Source organism: Erithacus rubecula, assembly GCF_903797595.1.
Source record: "Erithacus rubecula genome assembly, chromosome: 2".
NCBI lineage: Eukaryota > Metazoa > Chordata > Aves > Passeriformes > Muscicapidae > Erithacus > Erithacus rubecula.
This window is the reverse complement of record NC_136685.1, coordinates 3,258,094-3,282,555: the sequence shown is the minus strand read 5'-3', so window position 1 is coordinate 3,282,555 and position 24,462 is coordinate 3,258,094. Positions and strand designations below refer to the sequence as shown.

The 24,462-nt window shown below is 50.7% G+C and overlaps 2 protein-coding genes across 4 annotated transcripts; both read right to left on the bottom strand.

Moving 5' to 3' along the window:
- Positions 1-5,404: 5,404 nt before the first annotated feature.
- On the bottom strand, positions 5,405-7,952 carry LOC306798306 (interleukin-17F-like; the record flags this gene model as incomplete). Its single annotated transcript, XM_079298283.1, has 3 exons — positions 7,860-7,952; positions 6,721-6,941; positions 5,405-5,642 (listed from the first exon to the last, which is right to left on the bottom strand). Exons 1-3 carry the CDS (start codon positions 7,881-7,883, stop codon positions 5,405-5,407), a joined length of 483 nt encoding a protein of 160 aa, XP_079154409.1. The 5' UTR covers positions 7,884-7,952.
- A 3,406-nt stretch (positions 7,953-11,358) lies between these two features.
- On the bottom strand, positions 11,359-23,730 carry MCM3 (minichromosome maintenance complex component 3). Of its 3 annotated transcripts, none has more exons than XM_079298195.1 (19): positions 23,664-23,711; positions 23,422-23,465; positions 23,057-23,254; positions 22,511-22,623; positions 21,765-21,973; positions 21,122-21,252; positions 20,696-20,934; positions 19,930-20,038; positions 19,189-19,342; positions 18,007-18,138; positions 16,735-16,943; positions 15,883-16,057; positions 15,633-15,759; positions 14,531-14,681; positions 14,281-14,421; positions 13,977-14,083; positions 13,524-13,606; positions 12,929-13,004; positions 11,890-12,729 (listed from the first exon to the last, which is right to left on the bottom strand). In XM_079298195.1, the coding sequence occupies exons 3-19, from the start codon at positions 23,135-23,137 to the stop codon at positions 12,531-12,533; spliced, it is 2,436 nt and encodes an 811-aa protein (XP_079154321.1). In that variant the 5' UTR covers positions 23,138-23,254; positions 23,422-23,465; positions 23,664-23,711; the 3' UTR covers positions 11,890-12,530. The 3 variants fall into 3 exon arrangements, with proteins under 3 accessions (XP_079154319.1, XP_079154321.1, XP_079154320.1); XM_079298194.1 differs by lacking the exon at positions 23,422-23,465 and adding an exon at positions 23,350-23,404 and having other exon boundaries at positions 23,657-23,703; XM_079298193.1 differs by lacking the exon at positions 23,422-23,465 and having other exon boundaries at positions 11,359-12,729; positions 23,057-23,272; positions 23,634-23,730.
- Between the last annotated feature and the right edge of the window lie 732 nt (positions 23,731-24,462).

Below are 24,462 nucleotides of genomic sequence, written 5' to 3'. Positions count from 1 at the left end.
ACCAGTTTTTATTTGTTTGGACAACTCTGTGCTCACACCTACAGGCTGCTTGGGTGTTCTATGTGCTCCTGCAGAAGCACTTAATAAGTTAATTAATAAGCTGGATTTAACAGAGGACTGTTTTCTTTCCTACTGCTAGTTCTCTCCTAACTCCTGGCACCATGAGCCAAGAAATTTTCTTTCACTGATTTCCTTCCTTGCTGTATTCAGTTGAAAAGTGCAGAATAATCCCAAACCAATGCATCCTGACAAGGGTGAGCTCATCATTGTCCTTATTCTTCTACAGTCAATAATGATCACAGTGAGAGACCAAAGTGAGCAGAGCTCCTCTTCCACCCATGCACAGCTCTCATCAGTCTGAGGTTCAACAGGTAAAGATTGTTCCTCTTTGTTTTCAAGAGTTTCTGTGCAAATTTCTCCTAATTTGATGCTCTTAAATGATTGCCATTGGAGGGAGGGGAGCAGAATTGCAGCAAAACCCTCTCCAAAATAAAAGTTTCCTGTCCAGCACTGCTCCCCATCTCAGTTTCATGTTAGTTTGCAAAATCTGAGCAGCAGTGTCTTGGCAGCCTGTAAGTAAAACTCACCAGAAAGGGAAGTTTAAGACAGGATTTTGGCAGATAATCATGCTAATCATTGCCTCTTATCAAAGCAATCTGGATAGAAAACACATGCTTGTACAAGATGCTGCACATTCAGCTGTAATGAAGGCAAGAAGTTTCACAAGTCTGAAATAAAAAGGGGTAAGTTAGAGGAGATAAATCATCTCTGTTCATTTACCAGAACTGGGAGCCTCAACCATTATACAAACATATTGTGCTTACTAAGAATGGAGATAAAACAGAAGCATGATGGTTTGTACTGATTTTACTCACTCATGGAAAGATGTGCCCAGAAAACAGTATTTTGTCAGTCTATGAGCCCCAAAGAGAATCAAACATATTTTTAATTTTTTTTTTTTGAAGTTATAGAAAAAGGTAGAAAAGCTGAGCCACTTTTCTGAAGGAAGAATAAATAAACAGCTACACCAAAAGCAGGAAGGAATTTCTCTGAAGACCTGAGCGCCTGCCCCTATCCAGCCCTGGAAGTATGAGGAATAATTAGAAAATATGAAAAAATGTTTTTAATCCTAGAATATCCTGAGTTGGAGGGGACCCACAAGGACCACCCAAAACCAGCTCCTGGAACTCCTCTTTGTGAGCAGCAAAAGCAGAAAGTGTAGTTTGTGTCTGGTGCTGAGCCTGGCTGGCATCTTCTCAGCTCCTGAGAGCCAGCACAAGCACATGCCCCATCCCCACCAACAGCTCTGGCTCTGCTGAGTGGTACCAGACAATCACAGACATTTTTAGCAGGTTTGAAATGGGTTTTTTTTTTTTTGTTGGTTTTTTTTTTGTCACTGTAGAAAATGCAGAATCAGCCCACTCATTTTTCTTGAGCACAAGGTTAAAAATAAGGGAAAAGGGAGAAGGAGATTAAGACAGAAGGAGATTGTGGAATTATTGAATGATTTGGGTTGGAAAAGACATTAAAGATCAGACAGTTCCACTCCCTGCCATGGGCAGGGACATCTTCCTCTGTCCCAGGTTGTTCCAAGCCCCATCCAGCCTGGCCTTGGACACTTCCAGGGATCCAGGGGCAGCCACAGCTTCTCTCTGCCACTGCCTCACCATCCTCACATTGAAGGTCAAGGAAAGCCTCCTGTTTTGGAGGAGATGCTGACACAGAAGCAGGTGTCTGGTCTGGTCTTCTTGGGCCATCTCTAGAACCTGCAGCTGATACAGAAACTCATCCTATCATCTATACCCATCATGCTGGCACCAACCCACAGATCTCCACATGATTGACCAGAAAATTGCCCTTCCAGAGAATTTCTGGACTGATCAGAATATTACTCATTCCTATAATATCAAACTCCCAATAAACCATGGTGATTTTCCAGCCATTAACCCTCTGGCCTACCAAATAGATAATTGTTGGTTTATTTTCAACCTTTCAGCATGCATCCTTTGCATTCTTTACATATTTAATTGTGTAACACATTCCAAAGCAATGATTTTTGTGGAATAGGCTGCCTAGGCCTTTGAACACTCCCAGGAGCACCTGCCTGTGTTCAGGGGTCCAGGAAAGCCTGAGATAGATTCTGGTCAGCACATTCTGGTCACAGCACAGGTCTGGGAGGAGGTATCAGCTGTGCTGGTGTCACTGCTGTGCCCCCCAGCCCCTGGTGATGCAGGGGGCTCTGCACTGTGCTCTACCCCATGGAGCTGCTGCACCAGCATCAGCTGCCAGAACACACAGCCAAGGGGAGCAGAGAGCAAAACAACAAAGGCAGGAGGTCAGAAGAGAAAAGGAATAGGAAAAGCCACGAGGCTCAGACACCCACCTGTGACTGGAGGCTGCTGAGCCCAGCAGGCTGCAAGAAGATGCTGTGGCACTGCTGCTACACCTCCAGCTGTGTCTTCTCCTCCTGCTGAAACAATCCAGTCTCTGGAGGCTGCTCCAAGCCCCATTTCAGAGCCAGAGATGCCCAGCTGAGCACACAGGGTGCTGGGTTCACTGCTGCAAAGGGGGACAAACCAAGCAAAGCTTTGGGCAAAGCCTGTGAATTGCACTTGCTCTCGGTGCTGATATGACTGTGCTGTTTGTAAGAGGCATAAATTTGTTTGCTCTGTTCCCCGATTCATAGAAACACAAGGTGGTTTGTGTTGGAAGGGATCTTAAAGAGCATCTAGTTCCAGCCCCCAAATTAATAGATTGCTGGCAGCAAAATCCAGCACCCAAAAAACAACCAGGCTTGTATTTACAAGCAGCTGCACTCTAAGAATGATGCCATTACGAGGAAACAAACCCCATGTACAAGCAATGCCTCCCTGAGTGGTGTGTGGTTTGCAGCTGAGAGTTCTGCCTGCAAAACCTCATGACCCATGGGTGAGACCTCCTTAATTACCCATCTATGTATTTTCCTAATTAGCTACTTCATTGTCCATCCAGCTAGCACCACTCTTAGCTGGTGGGTGTTCAGGAGCATCAGCACAGGATGATGCCATGAACCCAGTGTCAATTCTGACTGAGGGGAGAGATGCTGGGTAATTTTCTCCCTGCAAAGCCAGTGAGGGCAGCCCCAGCAGGCAGGCTTGTGGAGAGAAGTAGGTCAGGAGTAAGAAGAGGGTTGCGATTTCCTGGTCAGTGGTTAGAGGAGGAGGAGAGCAGGAGACGCCTCCCAGGGCTGGCTCTGCACCACATGAAGAGCTTGGTGATCATAATGAAACAGCTGCTGCCACAGGGTGCAGATGCTTGTAACTGGATGGGAAGGGTACCCAGAGATTGCTGAGGTGGCTCCCAGTGAGCCATGGGGTGCAGAACACACTCAACTCAACAAAAAGCATCAGAGGAGACATCACAGAATCACAGAATCATTGAATTGGGTTGGAAGGGAACTCAAAGCCCATCTCATTCCACTCCCTGCCATGGGCAGGGACACCTTCCACTATCCCAAGGTGGCCCAAAGCCCCATCCAGCCTGGCCTTGAGTCATTTAGACCAAACAACTTGCCTAGCCCACCCTGGGGAGGAAACACAGGATCTATCTGCACAAGGTGGATCTGATTTAAAGTGGTTTCTATGCAGTCAAAATGAAATACTAGAATGCTTGCATAGGTTTGTCCTGATTTAAATGAAAAAGGAAATACAGGATTGAAACCTCCTGCAGCAGAAACAAAATCAGAGGTCTGAGAGCCTGGCCCAGCTCTGGGTAAAAGAGGAGCAATGTCAAATAAAACAATATGGCAGTGATTTGAGAAAACCGTAGATACTTGTAAGGTCATGGAATATCCTCATGGACACACAAGGATCATCCAGTCCAACTCCTGAACAGTGAGCTGTGCTCCTCGTGCAGCTCAGGGAGGGAAAGGACAATTCCTCATTTCCTAAGGCAGGAGACTCAGCTCAGCAGAGAACCACACCCTGCAGGTACAGTTCCTGGTGCCTTGATGTGAGGGATCCTCACCCACCACTTCAACCCCAGCACTGTGAATTACCTGCTGAGGAGCAGTGAGATGGAGCCATCTGAGCTCCCCCTGCATTCCTGCTCAGCCAACCTGTCCTGGTTTGAAGGACAGGTGTCTGCCAAGAAAGGCAGAAGCTTCTCTTTGAAATGGAGACTCAATGGCCATGAACAGGAGATATCTCCTGGAGGGAGGATGGGCTGTGGGAAGATAAAGATGATTGCCCAGCTGGTTTAGAGATGGCCCATTAGCAGAAAATATGTGCCAGGAGATAAGGAATCACTACTCCACCTGGTTTTAACAGATGGGGACAGAATACACATTGCTGGACACATCCTGTACTGCAACCTAAGATACAACCATTCAGCTGGAGCAGGAGAAGGTTGTTTAAAGGGATGAAAGCTTGCCTGGAAGAGGACAGGACAGACCTTTCCCAGCTCTAATGAACCATCCCAAATTCTGGCTGCAGCCCTGGTCATCTCCCATCTCTTTTCCCATCATCTCTAGAGACCATCCCAGAGTTCTAAAAACCTCATTCAACTGCAACCACTGCCTGCAGAATCTCCCTGCAATCCTTTCAGCTCTTCTCTGCATCTTTTCATCTTTCTAGGCTCAAAGTTCTCTTCTGCTGCCTCTTACTCATCTCACTGTACAGGAAAATGCCTGATCTGTGGCAAAATCTCTTAGTGCTACTGCAGCACAAACCATTATCCATGTCTGTTGTCATTCTCAATCACCACAAAAATCCATTTTTTAAAATAAAATATTATTTTTATTTCGCATATAAGTTATTGAATAAATACAGATTAAATTTAACAATTTCTTTTATACTCTGAGCACGCACAGAGCCATAAATACAGCCATAAATAGAAGACATAAATAGAAATATAGATATCTTACCATTTTAGCACTCAACAAGTGGAATCAATTACCTCCCAAAATGTTTGAATTGCAGCAGTGACATAAACCCAGACAACCATTGGCCTGGTGGCACCAGTGTCTGACTGACACCAGTAGTATCCCATTGAGCAGGGATGGTCAGAGAAGGGAAATGGGACAGAAATTAAAAGGGAGGGAGAAGGTTCAAGGGGAGGAATTTTCTGTGGCAGTGCTGGTGGGCATGCATTCAATTAGGGCAACTTACTGCCAAGGACAACTTTGGGAACCCTAATTAATTTGTTGCACCAAATTGACATAAACCACAATGAAAAATAAATTTTTAACAAGCACTGCATTGCCCTCTCACTTCTTGGGGCCACAAACAAAACTCTTCCTCCATCCCCAAACCCATAAACAAACAACAGCAAGAACCATGACTTTCAGGAGGCGATTTGCTCAGATTTGAACACGGGGGTTTCCCCAGAGGGGTTTTTATGGGAAACACTCCCTGTCCCGGCGCTGCTAGGGCTGGTGCTGCACCACAGGGGTGACACAGGTGCATCCCACGGTGAGCAGGCGCTTCTCCAGGCGGTAGGAGGGGACGCAGCCGCGCTGCTCCCGCCGCAGCACCAGGATCTCCTGCCGGATGGGCACCGAGTTGAGGCTGCGATCCTCCTGCCCCAGCGCGCCGGCACAGCCCGACAGGCGGCACTGGGCATCCGCCACCACCCGCGGGAAGCGCGTGGGATCCTCGTCCAGCCTGGGCACAGACACACAAACTCACTGAGGCATGGTTTGGCAGGATCTTGTTTATGTCTCCATCATGCTATTTATCTGTGTGTTCTCACAGGATTGCCTTATCCTCAGCGTTTTCACACTGGTTTCCTAGAAGTGGAATCGGCATTGATTCCACTGATTGGTGATTGATTCGCTTGCAGGTGGTATTGCTGAATCATTCTTTAGGAGCTGATGAATGGCATGGAGCTGGGTTAAATAATACAGAATTCATAACTTGCCTATTAATTTTTTTGTTTGGTTTTAATTTTGGCATTTGGATGCTTGTTTCTGTTTCTGGAAAATGTGAAATGTCAATATACTCGCATCATTCTTTTCCTAGAGGAATAATTAATTTTGTCATTAATTTAATCATTATGTCAACCTCATGAGCACTACAGGCTTGGGGCAGAGGGGTTAGGAAGCTGCTCAGAAGAGCTGGGGAAGGGGCTGGGGCACCAGGAGAGGCTGATGGAGCTGGAAAGAGGCTCAGCCTTGAGAAAAGGAGGCTCAGGGGGAACCTTGTGGCTCTGCACAACTCCTGACAGGAGGGGACAGCCAGGGGGACCAGGCTCTGCTCCCAGGGAACAAGAGGAAACAGCCTCAAGTTGTTCCAGGGGATGTTTAGATTGGATATTAAGAAAGATTTCTTCCCTGAAAGGGCTGTTAAGGCCTGGCACAGCTGCCCAAGGAGGTGGTGGAGTCCCCATCCCTGGAGAGATTTAAAAGCCACGTGGATGTGGCACTTGGGGACATGGGTCAGTGATGGCCTTGGCAGTGCTGGGGAACAGTTGGACTCAAAGACCTCAGAGGGCTTTTCCAACCTAAATGATTCTGTGATTAACAAAGACTGACAAGAGGATTAGAAACCACTCCAATGATATCCCCTCACACTGCAAACAATTCCTCTTGAAGAAATCTCCCCCAACATCCGAACATCAGGGTGTGACAAGAAGTGTTTGCAACATTCACAGGACTCTGGCCATGTGCTGAGGATGAACCACAGACACCACAAAACCATCTGTGACACAGCCCTCACAATTTAGAAGCAGCTGAGCAGTTACCTGTAATCCCAAGGAGCGAGGGACCTGTTCCTGATGTCCTGGACCACCCCAAAGGCGCGCTCCGAGTTGCTGATCCGAATGTCAACTTTCACTGTCGTGGGGAATTTGGGATCCTTTTGGCCTGGGCAACCTTCCCTCAGCCTTGCAGAGGCACCAGCCTTCCTGTGGGGTGAGCTCCTCACAGTGAGGGCTAAAACCAGCATCAAAACCAGTGATCTGAACTGGGAGAGAGAAAGGTGCTGTTAGTCCTGCCCAGTCAGGAGAGAGAGAGCACAAAGAGCCAAGTCTTGGTTAGGCTGGACCATCACTGCACCATCTTCACACTCATATTTGTGTGAAATGGGCCAAGAGGAGCAAATAGCAAAATGATGTTAGTAAAAATCATCATAACTGATGCTAAACTCTGATTTAAATTCGGGTTCATAGTTGATTCTGCACCACGAGCATCTGTCCAACAATCTATGAAAATCCTACTCTGCAGTCACACAGCACCATCTTTTCATCTAAAAATTGGGGTAAGGACTCAGCTGACCCTGTGGCTAAGCTTAAAACCTTGCCCAGCCATGGCTTTCTCAGGACAGTAACAACAGGCCATCCGTCTGCTGGAAATACCCCTTTTCCTAAGAAAATCTGGGATTCTTGGGCCATTTCCAGCAGGCAGACTTTTAGTAAATAATAGAATCATAGAATATCCTAAACTGAAAGGAAACCACAATGATCATTAAGTTCATATCCTGAAAACAAGACAAAATAAATGCAGGACTTTCAAGAAAATCACAGGAGCTGACAAATCACAGTGCTGCAAATGCTACCCAGGTTGAAATTCAAATGCATAGGTATCCACAGTGAAATTATCCATAGTGAAATTTCAGCAATTTTGATAACATGTTGTCTGCAAAAAAAAAAGGACTCTGCCAATCCCACATCAGCAGAGGTGATGAGCAAGAGGTAAATAAATAATGGGTAGTCCACCACTCCCTTGTCACTCTGTCAGCAAGCAGCTGCACCAGACACACCCAGCATCCCATTCAGCTCCCAGGAGATTAAAAGTGTTTTCTGCACAAATCAGGGCATCTGTACTCTGCTTTCTGTCTTGCAGCAAATATATCTTATCCTTTATTGTAAATATAAATACTTACCCCAGCAGAGCTGGTGAAAGCCATGGTAACCTCCCTGCTGCTTTGGGTGGATGTTAGGGCAAGAGGACAAGAGAATTCTCCTTCTCTGGGACCCTTTCAACCCTGCTTGTGTCTCAAAGCCAGTTGTGCTCTCCATTTTATAGCCAAGCTGAGGCACTGCCACCCTTTCCATTGCACAGCTGGCTTACCTGACCCGAGGTTAGGAGCTGACATTGCAATTTTTGCCCACTTCCTCCCATCTACCTCCAAAAAAGGGAAGGGCAGACACTACTACCAGCATCCCAAATCAGCCAATACCATTTTTTTTAGTAGATCAAGAGATAAGGGAAGAAAAAGAAAAAAAAAACAAACCTCAAACTGTTCAGGCAGGTGGTTTTTTTTTACTCCTTCCCACCCCCCCCTTTCTAATAATAGTGTTCTTTCACCACAAACATGTGTGGATGCACTTCCACGTGCCTCCAACCACCCCAACAGCAGAGATCAGTGAGCTGCAAAATCAGGCACCCAACAGGGGTTTCAAAATGAGGGCAGGACATGGAACTTCACCATTTAACCTCCCTTCAACTGCACAATGCACCCACCTGGGCTTGGGGATCCCTGTGTCCTGCAGGGAGTGGGCAGGGGGAGAATGAGTGCCATGGGAATTCCTTCTGGGGGACATCAGGGCACCAGGAGCTGGGATGCCTTCCCCACTGTGGTGACACATTGTGGAGAATTCTGAAAACTCATCCACACCCTGTTAGGGTCCTGGCCATCTTCACTGGCCATGGCCACCAGCAGCAGCCCCATTCTGGCTCAGCTTTGGCTCCCAGTCCCAGCCTGAGCTGTGCTGTTGGAATTCTGCTCCCCTGTCCCTTCTCTGGCCCTGGGTAAACTGGGTGCAGCATTTCTCCTGGATGGGCTCCTTGGACAAACCTGGTGGCTAATGGAGCTGGGGAAGGGGCTGGAGCACCAGGAGGGGCCCAGATTTACAGAATAATCTGGAGCTAATCCACCTTGGTATCTTTAGCACTCCCACACACACAGTTCTGACTGATCCACCTTCACCCTTTCCTTTGCACACCCTACTCCTGCACATCCCATAAGCCTTGCACAATCCCAAAACACCCTAATAAGCCACAGGGCCCTGTAGCCACAGCAAGGTTTTGTGAGGAAAGCCTCTCCTGACTTGTCTGGTGGGACTCACATGGAATTTGGTGGGATTGGGTTGACCATGGTCCCCAAACAGCCCTGAAAGAGCTGGGCCAGAAGCTTCATTTGAACTCCTCCACCTGGTCCTGTTCCTTTGTGTTAATGGAAGATTTAACCCCTCTCAACCACACAATCCTCACTTAATAGGAGAAGGAAGCATGAAAATAGAAGAGGAAACAGAATTCTGCATCCTGTGATCCAGAAAGGAGCAGCCACCAACTGGAAAGACAAGTGCATGTGGTGTTCCCTGGAGCACCAGCAGGTTTCTCTGGGAGCAAAAGCTATTTTTATGGGAGAAAAAAACAAAACAAAAAACAACCCACTAAACAACTTTATGGAGTTTATTTGTGGAGAAAAGGTCTGAGAGAAACCCTCCCCAAAGCTATGGAAGGACAAAAGTGCAGAACTCTTCACACAAATTCATCCTCAGTCACCCAGGAAATCAACAGATTCATTTTCAGTGCTACAAAACAAACCAGAAACCTCTTACAAATTCATAGAACTTTCCAAGGAGAAGAGACTAATGGTCCCTGCTCTGTCACCACTCTTGAATCACAGCAGCAGAAATCTCCAGTGACTGATGCTTTACATCACTGCAGGATGTTGTCATGAGTTTGTGGTCTGACATCTCAGAGCCCAGCACCTCTCCTCATCTACATTTGTCACATTTCAGGTTACCAATTCCACCTGAGGCAACACCAGGGCTGTGACACACGTTCCTATTCTGACTGTCCCAGATATTCACCAGCACATCACCGAGATGCAACACAGAGCAAGAGAGGGTAGAATTACCAGAAATCCACTTTTTAGCCCAGAAGCTGACCTCCTTTTTTTCCCCTTGGGTGCTCACTGTGAAAAGAAAGGGCACTGCCATGAAAATGGGTTGGATTGTGCAGGAACAGGGTTGGGTGGAAATGGTTATGTGTGAAGCAATGATGTCATCACACCAAATTCTGGGTTATGAACCCCCACCACCACTTTCCACTCACTTCTGGTGTCTTCAACAGCTTGTAACTTCAGCAGGGATTCCCTCTTTGACCCACAATTTCCTACAAATGAACTTGGCTTGAGTTGAAGTTCACTGAAAAAAGTTAATGAAAAATAGGCCGCCAAATATGAATCATTGCAAGGGAGGAAAAATAATTTTATTTATAGAATCACAGAATGGCTCTGGTGGGAAGGGACATTAAAGTTCATACAGTTCCAATCCCCTTCCCCTATCACAGGTTGCTCCAAGCCCCATCCAGCCTGGTCCTGGACACTTCCAGGGATCCAGGGGCAGCCACAGCTTCTCTGGGCAAACTGTGCCAGAGCCTCCCCACCCTCATAAAGATTTTTTTTTTTTATATATATATAGAAATATAAAGTTCTCAAAATGCTTGCCCTTCTCACATCAAGGTTTGGAGAAGGGGTGGAGAGTTGGAGATAAAAGAGAATTTTAATTCCACTTACAAGAACTCTTCTACTCTTGAGTTCCCATAAGGAAACAGCACTGATGCACTACAGGATATGTTACACACTTAGGTTTTCATGGATGATAAAATCACAGAAGAGTTTGGGTTGGAAAGAACCTTAAAGACCATCCAGTCCCACCCCCTGCCATGGGCAGGGACACCTCCCACTATCTCAGGTGCTCAGAGAAATTTCCACAGCCTACAGCAGCCAAAGGCTGAAATTGCAGCCTCTGAAATCTCCAGATGACAGCATCAAATAAAATTTCAGCTGCAGCTCAGGACATGGCTTGTACTTCCAGCAGCTTATTCCTGCCTCTCCAGACACCTTTGGCAGTTTTTTCTTTGACAATCAAATTGCAAAGGATGGACAGAGGTGGTCACCAGCACACTGGGATGTGGACACCCAGAGCCTACAGCCCGGGGCTGCAGGAGAGGGAAATCTACCCTGGAGCTCCTCCTGGTGTCCTCTCACGGGAAATTCAGTATTAGCTCTTGCCCAGCTCTAAGAGCAGGGAAAACACAAAATCAAGGAATTATGGAATGGGCAGGGACGCCTTCCACTATCTCCAAGCCCCGTTCAACCTGGCCTTGGACATTTCCAGGGATTCAGAGACCCTCCCCACTTTCACAGCCAAGAATTCCTGCCCAATATCCCACCCATCCCTGCCCTCTGGCAGTGGGAGCCATTCCCTGTGTCCTGTCCCTCCATCCCTTGTCCCCAGTCCCTCTCCAGCTCTCTTGGAGTCTCTCTAAGCACTGGAAGGGGCTCTTAAATCTGTCCAGAGTCTTCTGTAGGCTGAACAATCCCAGCTCTTCCACCCCATCTCCAAAGAGGATCTGTGTTTAACTTGCACCAGTCTTTGCAGTTTTGAGCCAGTCCCTGCCTGAAGGTCCAAGGTTCCTCTGTACCAGCACAATACACCCACCCAGAGATCTTCAGGAGGCTTCAAACCTGCAACATCCCCTCCAACCCTGCTGTCCTGGCTGTGTTGGCATTTAGAGCTCACCAGGCAGCTGAATTCCTTCCACAGCAGCACAAATCCCACCTGTGTAACTGCAGCTGTATCCCCAGAGTGGGATCCTACATCCTCCTAAACAGCCAGTCATGGGGTGAACAATACAGACATTTTTATAACCCAAATAAAGATTTGTGGCACCCAGAAAAGGAGCAGGAGCTGTGCAAGTGTCTGGAGATGGGCAGTGACAACAGCAAACCTCTTAAGGGGTTTCTACAAAGCTCAAACTCACCAGGACAAAAGAAAAAGAAATTAAAGAAAAACCCCAAACCTTCAGCAGCTCTGGACCACAAGCAGCCAGAACTGATCTGATTGTGTGTTCAGCTTTTCTTGAAAGTTTGCCATCCCCAGCACATGATCCCAGGCTAAAGGCAGGAGCAGGAGAGATGGAATCCATCTGTGCCAGGGACACATTCCCTGGGCAGCTCTGAGACCTCCCTTCCCTGGGTAAAAAACCCCATTAGAGGTGTGAAATCTGGAAATTCAAGCTGACTCAGGTCAGACTACACCTGGCCCTGCATTGGCAGGAATCACCCTCCACAGGATGGGTGGGAAGAACAGAACCAACAGGACAGGCTTCTCCTTGTGAGACAAGCAGATCTAGGCTATATAATAGGGGCAAAATGGAAAAAAAAGGGGGAAATCAAAGCTTCATTAACAGTGGAGCTGTCATGTTGCTCCCCATTACCGCTACTGAATGTTGGATTTCTAAATCCAGATTTTTTTATTTAAAAGCTGGAACCCTTGAACACCAAAGCTAAAAACAATACATTAAAAACACTGACAATTTGCTCCCAGGTTTTTCCCCTCATCTTGCAGAAACCAAATTCTTCCCAAATTCTCCACTCTGAAGACAGCAAGAACTTCCAGAGCTCCTGGCTCTTTTCTTCAGCAAGGAAATGCAGAGACTTGAGCTCCCCAAAATCCAGCTCAGCCACATGAAGCATTCAAACACAGAGAGTCTCCAGGCTGAGAGTCCATGAAAAACTCAGGCTCCTCCACCCAGAGGCTCAGATTAAGAAGATAATGTCATCAGACACCATGACCTGGTTGTCATCCTGCATGTGGGCCAGGGCCAGCTTCACCTCAGCAGCTGAGAAGGGCTCGGGGTTGTCCTGGTTGATGGATTCCATCACACTCTTCAGGCCCACAGACTGGGCATGGGAAGCCTTGAACACCTCCAGGAGAGCAGCCTTGAATGCTTTCAACCTGGTCAGGGGAGAGGGAGTCACCCTTGGAGAATGCACACAAATCCTTCCACCTCCAGCCCAGGATGCTTCAGCCTTTCCCCATTCCAGCAGAAGGAAAGCAAAAAATCACAGCTGGGAGCATCACAGGTGCACCTCCAGCTTGGGACATCAGCCTGGAGCCCAGAGGGAGGTGGACACACAGGGACAGCCCCACTCACCTTGGCTCAGCCAACTCCAGCTTCTTCCCTTCCCCAGCTCCTGAGCCTTCGGGTGTTTTCGGAGGGTGTGCCTGAACTGAAGCAGAAGGAAGAGTTATCTTCACCCTGTGCCTGGTGACCAAGTGTCCAGAGAGCAAAAGTATTGGGCTCAGGATGGGGGGTGATGACAAACTGCCTCTCAATACTGTTATTTATGCTGCAGTTTGGAAGTGGATGGAAAAAAATTAATAGGCAATAGAATCACAGAATGGTTTAGGTGGGAAGGGACTCTAAAGCTCATCCAGTTCCACTCCTGGCATGGGCAGGAACACCTTCCACTATCCCAGGTTGCTCCAAGCCCCATCCAGCCTGGCTTTAGGCAATTCCAGGGATCCAGGGGCAGCCACAGCTTCTCTGGGCACCTGTGCCAGGGCCTTCCCCCCTCACAGCCAAAAATTCCTTCCAAGTACCCCATCTAATCCTATATAAATTTGTGGCTCTGAATGGTCCTGTACCACACCAGGGACCACAGGTGACAGCAGCACTGCTGCTCCCAGGCTGTGCAGACTCAGCAGCCCCCTGAAGGAGCCAGATGTCACCAAACCCAGGGACTCACCCTGTGGCATCTCCTCCTCAGCATCACTGAAGTCGTAGGGGTCGTAGGAACCCTCCTCACCTTCTGTGCGTGCCTTCTTCCTTCTGGGAGGGGGAAAGAGGAGGTCACCCAGGGGTTTGGATTGGAAAAGACCTTTAAACATCATCTTGTTCTACTTTCTGGTATGGGTAAGGAAACTTTCCACGATCCCAGGTTGCTTCAAGCCCCATCCAACCTGGCCTTGGACACTTCCACAGTTCCAAGGGCAGGCACAGCTTCTCTTGGCAGCCTGTGCCAGTGCTAACCAGCCAGCTCCTTACACATGAAATTATGATGTCCCTCTATTACAAATGGGATGGAACAAACCACCTGGCTGAGCAAAACTTGGAGTATTTCCCCAAGGTCTGTGGCAACCTCAGAAGAGTCTGGTGCCCTTTGCACCATGTCCTCCCACTGCCTTGCTGTGGCTCCTACCTCCTTGTCCTGCGCTCCTCCTTGTCCTGAGACTCCTGATCCTCCTCCTTCTCAGTCTCTGAGTCATCCTCCACCGGCTTCCTGCGCTTTTTCTCCTTCTCCAGCACCTGTGTGGCAAAGGCAGGATGGACTCAGACCTCATTTTCACTCAAGCTGCTTTTAGGGACCAACCCCAAGCACCCAAAATCCCAAAGCGATCCCATACTGTGTCCTGAAAAGTTCACATCAGCAGCTTGCACCAAGTCCAACTTTTCCCATGACAACCTCAGGTTCCCCTGGGAACACAGGGACACCTTCCCCCTACCTTTTTGAAGTAGGCAAACTGCACCAGCTCCAGAGCTGCCTCAGCATCCTGCAGATCCACAGTCTTGTTCATCCTGGCCTTGGCATGGGCTGTGGAGAGGCGGATCAGGGTCTCCAGGGTCCGGGCTGTGATGGGGGAAGTCTGGGGGAACAGACAGAGGTGTCACCCAGAGGTGCCACATCCAGGTGCAATAAGAAGAGAGGCCTGTGCCTCAGTTTCCCTGCTCCTGGCCCAAGGGGGAGCTGCTCACCCTGGCCAGGTCGGAGTTGGTCTCGTTCTGGCTGCGCAGGCGGGAATACTCCTCGGCGATGTAGCTCGCCGACTCCTCGGTCAGCACGGGCTTGATCATCTTGGCTACGTGGATGTACTTCCTCATGAACTCCATGCTGACCACCTTCTCCCTGCAGGAATGCACATACACACACGTGTTGGGTTGATGTGGCCAGCAATGTGTATTCTGTCCCCATCTGTTAAACCTGCTGGGGCAGTGACCCTGATCTCTTGGCACATATTCTCTGCTAATGGGCCATCTTTAAACCAGCTGGGCAATCATCTTTATCTTCCCACAGCCCATCCTCCCTCCAGGAGATATCTCCTGTTCATGGCCACTGAGTCCCAGTGCATGACTGATAAAATTCCATCATCCCACTGGGAGATGCTCCAGCCAGGGGAGGAGCCAAGCCTTTCCTACCCAGACAAAAACTGAGATTTTGGACACCAAGTTACTTTTCTTTCCACTGGATTCCAGAGGAAAACTGGACCTTTCCACATCATCCCTGGACCTTCAGAGGAAACTGCACCTTCTCCAGGAGCACTGCTCCAGCTGAACCACATCTGCCCCTGCAGGAGGATGCAGCCACCATGGAATGGGACTGTGCCACCACCCTGACTGACTGACGGGTGTCAGCTTGGATTCTGACTCTGGCAGGGTTTGGGATTGTTCTTTGTAATACTGTATTCCTACTTTACTTTTCCTAGTAAAAAACTGTTATTCCTAATTCCCCTATCTTTGCCTGAGAGCCCCTTAATTTCAAAATTATAATAGTAATTTGGAGGGAGGGGCTTTACATTCTCCATTTCAAAGAGAAGCTCCTGCCTTTATTGGCAGACACCTGTCCTTCAAAGCAGGACAACACACATTACCCACACTGGGGATGGGCTTCCCATCCATTTACATCCCTGTGTAGGAAATTCAGCTCCAGATGTTCCCCACCTGCCTGGCACAGAGATGAAGCAAGGCTCCCTTAGCATCCTACCCATGGATCAGCTGTTGGCACTGTAGATACTCAGGCCAAACCCCTGAACCCACAGGGCTGGACACCCTCAGGGAGCTCCAGGGTGTGAGGACTCACTTGCGGCGGTTGGGCCCGTGCAGGAGGTCATCATGTTTCTCATAGACCTGCAGCTCCTGGTCCTCCTCCTGTGCAAAGTCAGGGTCATCTGTAGCCAGCATCTCCACAGCACTGCCCAGGGGCATGGCTGCAAAGGGGAATGTCACAGATAACAGGATTTTACCAACTGGAGCAACTTGTAAGAGCCCCCAGAAACAGCCCCCAGAGCTGTCCGAGGGGTGGCCCCTGGCTGAGCAGGGATGGCACTCACCATCCCCATCCTGCTCGTTGGGGTTGCGGTAGCGGTGCATCCTCAGGACGTGGTCTGAGATCTCCCTGTCCTGCTCAGGGTCCATCTGGTCCAGCACGATGAAGAGCAGGTCAAAACGGGAGAGCAGGGAGTCCTGCAGGCCAATGTTCTCCATGGGCGTCTTGTACTGGTCATACTGGGGAGGGACAGAGGGAGGGGTCACAGGAGACACTCAGGGGTCAGTCCAGGCTGCAGGGAGGGGTGGGGGACCTGCTGGAGCAAGGCCTGAAAGGATGGAGGCATGATGGATGGATGTGGATGGATGGATGGATGGATGGATGGATGGATGGATGGATGGATGGATGTGGATGGATGGATGGATGGATGGATGGATGGATGGATGGATGGATGGATGGATGGATGGATGGATGGATGGATGGATGTAGATGGATGTGGATGGATGTGGATGGATGTGGATGGATGTGGATGGATGTGGATGGATGTGGATGGATGTGGATGTCCTGGCAGCTGGACACCCTACCAAACCCAGCCTGCTGCAGCAGTGCAGCCACTTCTCCCCATCCTGCAAGGCTCTTATTCCCAAAGAAAATGAGTATTTTTTGCAATCCCTGATCAGACATCAAGACTGAAGCTCATCACCAGCACGAGAGTCACTGGGCTGCCCTAACACCCAGGCAGAACCAAAACAGGGTGAGAAACCCCAGGAGCTCCTCTCTCCTCTAGGAAAGCCACAACACCCACCAAACCAACAAGGTCTTTGCTGTGCCATGCCTCCAACTCTCTGCTCCGGGGGGATCATTTGGAATTCACCAGCCTCCTCCCCCCTGCAGGGAGGGTCAGGGCCGCACTCACCCGGCCGTAGACGGGGTTGGCAGCGGCCAGGACGCTGCAGCGCGAGTTGAGGCGGGCCTGGATGCCGGCCTTGGCGATGGTGACCCGGCCCTGCTCCATCACCTCGTGGATGGCCGTGCGGTCCAGGTCCGACATCTTGTCGAACTCGTCGATGCACACCACGCCCCGGTCTGCCAGCACCATGGCTCCTGCCTCCAGCCGCCGCTCCCCTGGGCGGGACACAACAGCCTCAGCCACCACACTGACCCCACACACCCACCCCACACACCCACCCCACACACCCACCCCACACACCCACCCACACACACCCACCCCACACACCCACCCCATACACTGACCCCACACACCCACCCCACACACTGACCCCACACACCCACCCCACACACCCACCCCACCCTGCTGTGCGGCTGCTCCACCTCCAGGGCTCCAGGCACCAGCTCTGAGCTCTTGGCTCCTGCTTAGTTGGGTTAGCTTAAATCAGCAAGCAGCTAATAGTTAAAAGGGTTATTTGTTACAAAGCACTTCTTATTGTAAGGCTCAACAGGTGTGCAGACAGCAATGGCAAATGCAGTGGCAATAAGAGAATGGCTAAAAGCTCTGGCAAAAGCCACTGAAGATACCAGTTTGTTTCAACCTTCACTAGAACTCACTCTGCTACTCTGGAATCTAAACCCTTTCACTTACTAAAAACATTACAACTCACTCTAAAATTACTGACTTGGTTCTACTTAAATGTCCACTTTACGTGTGAGTGGCTTAATATACTTCAATCCAACCAAAGGCTTTAATTCAATCCCTCCACTCTGATTTCTCTCTGAAGAATTAATTAAGAGAGACCTCTGACTCACTGACTCCAACACCCTGCCATATCTATCACCCCTGGGATGAGGGTGAACCTTGAGGAGCAGTGGCATCCTTCTGGGGTGCTCTCCAATCCAACTCTACAGCAGAGATGCTTAGGGTAAGGATTAGGGTTAGGAATGTCTTCCCACAAGGAAGGCTGCTGCTAGCCCTCAGATGTGGCACCAAGTGGAAGAGGAGTAAAGAAAACCTAAGAGAGGTGGAGGAAATATCCCAAAACACAGGATCCCATGATCACAAATGATCATTACCATAAAGCTTCTGGTTGGAGCAAGTCCTTCAAGTGTCACTGCAGAACGAACACCATAAAACCACTAGGGTTGGAACAGACCTTCCAGAGCATTGAGATCAGCATCCCTGGATGTCACAGAGCCCTCCCAGGAGTTAAAGCCATCCCCCCAATCCCCTCACCTGTCTCCTGGTCTGTGGTGACGGCAGCGGTGAGGCCGACGCCGGAGGAGCCCCTGCCCGTGGTGGGGATGGCCCGGGGTGCTGTGCTCAGCACGTACCTCAGCAGCTGGGATTTGGCCACAGAAGGGTCTCCTGGCAAGGAGAATGAATGGCATGTTTAGGAAAAATAAATATCATCCCCTGGGTACCAACTGCACCATCACCCCGTGTCTGCTTTGGGGGAGGCAAGAACAGGGGGGTGGAGGGGAAAAGGGACAGAAGGGTTTTGTTCATAAATATACTTCAAGACTTCAAAAAATAAGGTAAGCAGATGATCTTCCCAACATCATCAATAATCCCATGGGAGGAAATAGGGAAAATGGAGATAAGAGACTTGAGGGATGGGGACGGGACAAGAGGCAATGGGGACAATTCAGAATATAGGAAACCCCAATGGGACAAAAGAAAACAAAAACAAAATTCTCCTTGACCACGAGCAAATACTGGGTTAAGGGCTCACAAAGGTCATGGGATGCCCTAGAACCATGGAATGGTTTGGGCTGGAAAGGACATTAAGGGTCACCTTGTTTCAACTCCCTGACATGGGCCAGGCACCTTCCACTGTCCAAGGTTGCTCCAAACCCCATCCAACCTGGCCTTGGACACTGCCAGGGATCCAGGAGCAGCTGCAGCTTCTCTGGGCACCCTGTGCCAGGGTCTCCCCACCCTCACAGCAAAGAATTCCTTCCCAATATCCCACCCATCCCTGTGTCATGTCCTTCCAGGCCCTTGTCCTCAGTCCCTCTCCAGCTCTCCTGTAGTCCCTTTAGGCTCTGGAAAGAGCTCCAAGGTGTCCCTGGAGACTTCTCCAGGCTGAACAACCCCAGATCTCCCAGCCTGGCTCCAGAGCTGGTGGGGTCTAGTCCTTGCACTCCTCTCCAAGGTTTCCTCTGCACTCACACCAACAGGTCCACATCTTTCTTGTGCATTTGGACACATCTCCATCCCTGGATATGTTCAAACCCAACTGGACAAGTCCCAAAGCATCCTGACCTACCAGTGACACCCACCCAGCCTGGCACACATCCCTGGACCAGGGACCTCCAGATGTCCTTTCTAACCTCATTTACTCCACAAAACTAAGTCCAGAATCCTCCACCTCATCCCCAACACACCAACCCAGGGTGCCCAGCCCTCCCACACCTATTAGCAAGATGTTGATGTCTCCTCGGATGCGGCTCCCATTCTCCAGGATCTTCTCCACCCCTCCCAGCAGCATGCAGAGAATGGCCTTCTTGATGTACTCATGCCCATGGATGCTGGGAGCCAGGGATCTGGCCAGCTGGTCAAAGATATCCTAAGGCAGAGAAGGCAGAGAATGGCCTGTCACATGGGCTGGAGCAAATAACAACAAGCAATACTTTAAAAGTTTCCATTTCAGCCCAAATTTCAGCTTATTCCTATCACAGAGCCACATGGTGAAAATTATTTAGAAAGGAGAAGATTGTTGGCCAGTTTTCTTTCACAGTGGGATTGATCTGAAGTCCAGGAGCATCTTGTCACCATCACCCAAACAAGCACTGGAAGCAGTGAGAGCAAGGCTTGCACCTCTCTGTGCTGCAAAGGCTCTGAGCATGAGAGACTGGGGCAGAACCTCATTATCTCAGTCTGGGGTGAGAGGTGTTTCTTCTGCAGAGAAAATTCCCTGGAAATCTGCTGGTAGGGTCACTACACAGCAGAGCTGACAACAGGAAAGATACTGTGCAAGCAGTACAGAAGCAGCAAGAACAACAACAGTGCCTGATCACAATCTAAGCAGAAAACTCCAAGAAAATGAGTTAGAAAATCCAACAACCTGCTAAGAGGGTTGAAGAGTTACTTGCAACCCAACTCCTTAGCCACATGCCAAGCTGAAACTTCATGCCTGACACAAGACTCAGGTACCTTGGAGCGGCTCTTGCTGAATCTCTTGATCTTGGCCACATCTGAAGCAGAGTACAGAGGCCGGACGTCTTTGCTCATCTGCTTCACATGGCAGGCAATGAGGATGGTCCTGGAGAGGGGACACAGCTATGGTCAGCTCTGCAAACCCCACAGAGACACAGCAGAAGGTTGCACAGGGCCATCACTTGCTCTAGGAAGCCTTGGAAGGGGGTGGGTCCTACAGCTGTAGGAGCCTCGATTTGACTGTGCTGGACCATCAGTGGAGCATCTTTTAAAAGCATCCAAACCCTTCTGGGCACAGCTGGAAGTCACAGCTACACTTTGTGAGGGGGCATCTCACCACAGTCTACAGCTTCCTTACAAGAAGTGGAGAAGTGGCACCAATCTCTCTCTGGTGACCTCTGGACTCAAGGGAATGGCTGGAACTGGGTTAGGGGATGTTTGGGTTGGATATCAGGTTAAGGTTCTTCCACCAGAGGGTGTTTGGGCACTGGAACAGCTCCCCAGGGAATGGGCACACCCCAAGGCTGCCAGAGCTCCAGAGGAGTTTGGACAGTGCTCTCAGGGCTGCACAGGGTGGCACTGCTGGGGTGTCTGTGCAGGGCCAGGAATTGGACTCAATGATCCTTGTGGGTCCTTTCTAACTCAGCACATCTGGTAAACAGGATCAAGGCACAAACCACTTCACTGTTTGACCCAGCTCTCTGATAGCCACATCCCACAGACCCAGCCAAACAGAGGGGGCTGAATGCCAAGGAAGACCCACCTGAAAGTGCCTGAAGTGTAGCCCCCCTTCTTCCCTGGCAGGCAGCGATATGTCCCCACCACCTGCACACGGTCCCCAGGCTTCACCCTGTCCACCAGGTCATCATCCAGAACCACATCCACCGAGCGGGGCAGCTGCCCTGCTGGGGCCTTCTCAGGCATCTCCTGGATGGTGATGGTCTGGTGGTCCTTGTAGACTGAGAGGCCAAACTCTGTCTCCAGTGGGTTGTTCTCTTCATCCTAGAGCAGGAACACAAATTAAGAGGTGAGCAGCATTGTTCAGGAGAGCAGGGAGGAGAGGTGGGGCCAGCTGAGCAGGGGGAACAGTGGCTGCATCACCCAACCTGCACAAGGCTGCTGGGATGGAAGCTGGGGCTCACCAGCTGGCACATTCTCCCTAGAGGAACCTGCTGCTGCTTCACCTCACCTTTGTAGGGTAGATGGAGTTGGATGGGAAAGCATCCAGGGAGGTCATGTCTGTGTAGCGGCGCTCGATTGTTTTCTTGGTAGCTGGGCAATAATGGACACTCCGGACCACTTTCGGACGCACCAGAGAGCCTGGGGGTGGAAAAGAGAGGAGTTAGGGGCTGGGATGTCCCACCCCTCTGTCAGCAGACAGCTCCCAAGAGGGTCTCCAACATTAAAATTACTTGGGTCACAACTTGCTGTCAAATATGGATGGATTTGCTGATTTTAAAGATGATCCCAACACTCAAGACCTTCAACATAACTTCACAGCCCAGATGGTCAAGACACAGAATCATGGGATGGTTTGGGTTGGAAGGAATATTAAAGATCATCCAGTTTCACTCCCTGCCATGGGCAGGGACAACTTTCACTATCCCAGGTTGCTCCAAGCCCCATCCAACCTGGCCTTGGACACTTCCAGGGATGCAGGTGCAGCCACAGCTTCTTTGGCCATCCTCCCTCAGAGGGAACAATTCCTCCCCAATATCCCATCTAATCCCACCCTCTGTCAGCCTAAAGCCATTCCCCCTTCTCCTGCCCCTCCAGACCCTCATCCCAAGTCCCTGTCCACGCCACAGCCCCCGGGTGTGCTCCAGTCTCACATTTGGTCACGATGCCCTCCACGCAGACAATGGAGCTGAGGAAGCAGGCAGTCAGTGTCCGTGGGGACACGTGCTTGGAGCCAAAGCTGCCCTCCAGCCCGATGTAGAAGTCCTCGTACTGCTTGGCGTAGGTGGCGTCGACGGAGGCGACGAAATCCTTGAGGGCGCGCTGGAAGGCGATCAGCTCCTCGAAGGCATTGCTCAGGAGCCTGCAGCAAGGGAGGTGACAAAGCACGTGGGGCAACTTCTCAACACCCTTCTCACATCCTCACTTGCTCCACAAGTTTAACAGAAGCAGAAGGTGAAAAAATTAAATCCATCACAGTTCTGTATGAGTGCACTGGCACCAACAGCCAGGAGGGGAGTAATTCCAAGCATATTTAGAAAGCCTCACATGATCCTGGCCAGATTGGCAAGGCTGGTGCAAAATAGCACTGAGCATCCTCAAAAAGGCTGGGTTGTTCAGCCTGGAGAAGATCTCAGAGCCTCTTCCAGTGCCTAAAGGGGCTCCAGAAGAACTGGAGAGGACTTAGGACAAGGCTATGGAGAGAGAGGACAAGGGGGAATAGCTTCATGCTGCCAGAAGGAAGAGTTTGATGGGATATTGGGAAGGAATTTTTCCCTGTGAGGGTGGGGAGGCCCTGGCTTTCACAGAGGACAAGGTTTGGTGCTTTCTTGTGACAAATGACCTGCACAACCTGGGCTGGACCTTTGAAACCCCTCTCAGGCCCAGTGCCCACACCCACCTGCTGGCTCTCTTCTCATTCTTGCGCCGCAGGTCGTTGATGCTGACAACGAGCCGATACTGGTTATCACTGATCATGTCCCGGACCTTGCTCTGGTAAATCCCTTGGTCTTCCTAGAAGTGGGAATAGGGGAAAGACACCCAAAAGGCAACTCACTTTGCATGTCCGCCTGTGTGAAAAAATCCGCAGGAGCTGGATCCCCTTTATCCCACTGGCAAAGCAGGAAGGGGCAACGCAGGGATCAGCTGCTCCATAACCCTTGGCAGGAATGGGGGGACACAGGCACCAGGGTCTCCCAATCCTCTGGGGTACAGGGCGGGGAGGATCAGGTGGTTCCCAACTCCCGCGGACCCGGATCAGGGGGGACGGACAGGCACAGGGACCAGATGCTCCCGAATTTCGGGAGCAGACATGGGGCGGGGACGCACAGGGATGAGATGCTCCCCATTCCCCGAGGATACAGTGGGGAGGGGACACGGGGACACAAATCAGGTGTTCCCCAACCCCGGAGGGCATGGAGGGCAGGCAGCAGCCAGCTCATCTCACCTCATCGTCCAGGAAATCGAGATAATCGCGCTGCGCTTCTCGCAGCTCCGCATCCTCCAGCCCGCCCGCCGGCGCCGCCATTCTGCCGGCCGCCCTGGGACGGGTCCCTGCGCCGCTGCTGCCGCTGCCGCTGCTCCGGGGAAGGCGGTGAGAGCCGAGGGGAGCCGGGCTGGCCCCGAGAGCAGGCCCCGCGATCCGCTCAGACCCCGCGATCCGCTCACACCCCGAGATCCGATCAGACCCCGCGATCCGCTCAGACCCCGCGATCCGATCAGAACCCGCGATCCGCTCACACCCCGCGATCCGCTCAGACCCCGCGATCCGCTCAGACCCCGCGATCCGCTCAGACCCCGCGATCCGCTCACACCCCGCGATCCACTCAGAACCCGCGATCCGCTCAGAACCCGCGATCCGCTCAGACCCCGCGATCCGCTCAGAACCCGCGATCCGCTCAGACCCCGCGATCCGCTCAGACCCCGCGATCCGCTCACACCCCGCGATCCACTCAGAACCCGCGATCCGCTCAGAACCCGCGATCCGCTCAGACCCCGCGATCCGCTCAGAACCCGCGATCCGCTCAGGCCCCGCGATCCGATCAGAACCCGCGCTCCGCCCCCGCCGAGCGCCCGTTTCGCGCCAAACGCGGCTTCCTTCCCGCCACAGCGCGGGAAACCCGCCTCCGCCCCGCCCCCCGCCGCTGCTGATTGGTCAGTAGCGCAAGAATCAGCCAATGGGACAGCTAAAAAAATGATGAACAAGAACTTCAACCTATCAAAGTGCGGGGGTGGGGTCAGGGGGTACCAGGGATGGGATTGGATCCCGGCTCCGGCTCTTGGAAGTTATCGGGGAGCTGAAAATGCCGCTTTAGGAAAAAAAAAATATTTTAAAAGCAAACCCGAGAAGAACAAAACCACCCAGATAAATTCCCAAACCAAGAAAAAACCCAGTAAAAGCTAATAGAGAGCTAATTTAGGGTTTTGGGTGTTTTATGTTGTATTTTGGGGAGTTCCGTTTCCGGGTGTTTTCACCCCTACAGGCTGGGTGGGCGTTGCTTTTTTCTGTAACGTGATCCCGGTGTGATTCCAGCAGTTTGGGGGTGAACACACAAAATGCAGAGGTCCCGTGGTATTTGGAATGGAAAAGGCGATTTTGGACTTTTCTTAGAATCACAGAATGGTTTGGGTTGGAAGGGACCTTAAAGCTCATCCCATTCCACCCCTGCCATGGGCAGGGACACCTTCCACTGCATCCCAGGATGCTTCAAGCCCCATCCAGCCTGGCCTTGGACACTTCCAGGGATCCAGGGGCAGCCACAGCTTCTCTGCACTCTGTGCCAGGGCCTCGCCACCCTCACAGGGAAGAATTTTTCCCAATATTCCATCTAACCCTGCCCTCTGGCAACTTAA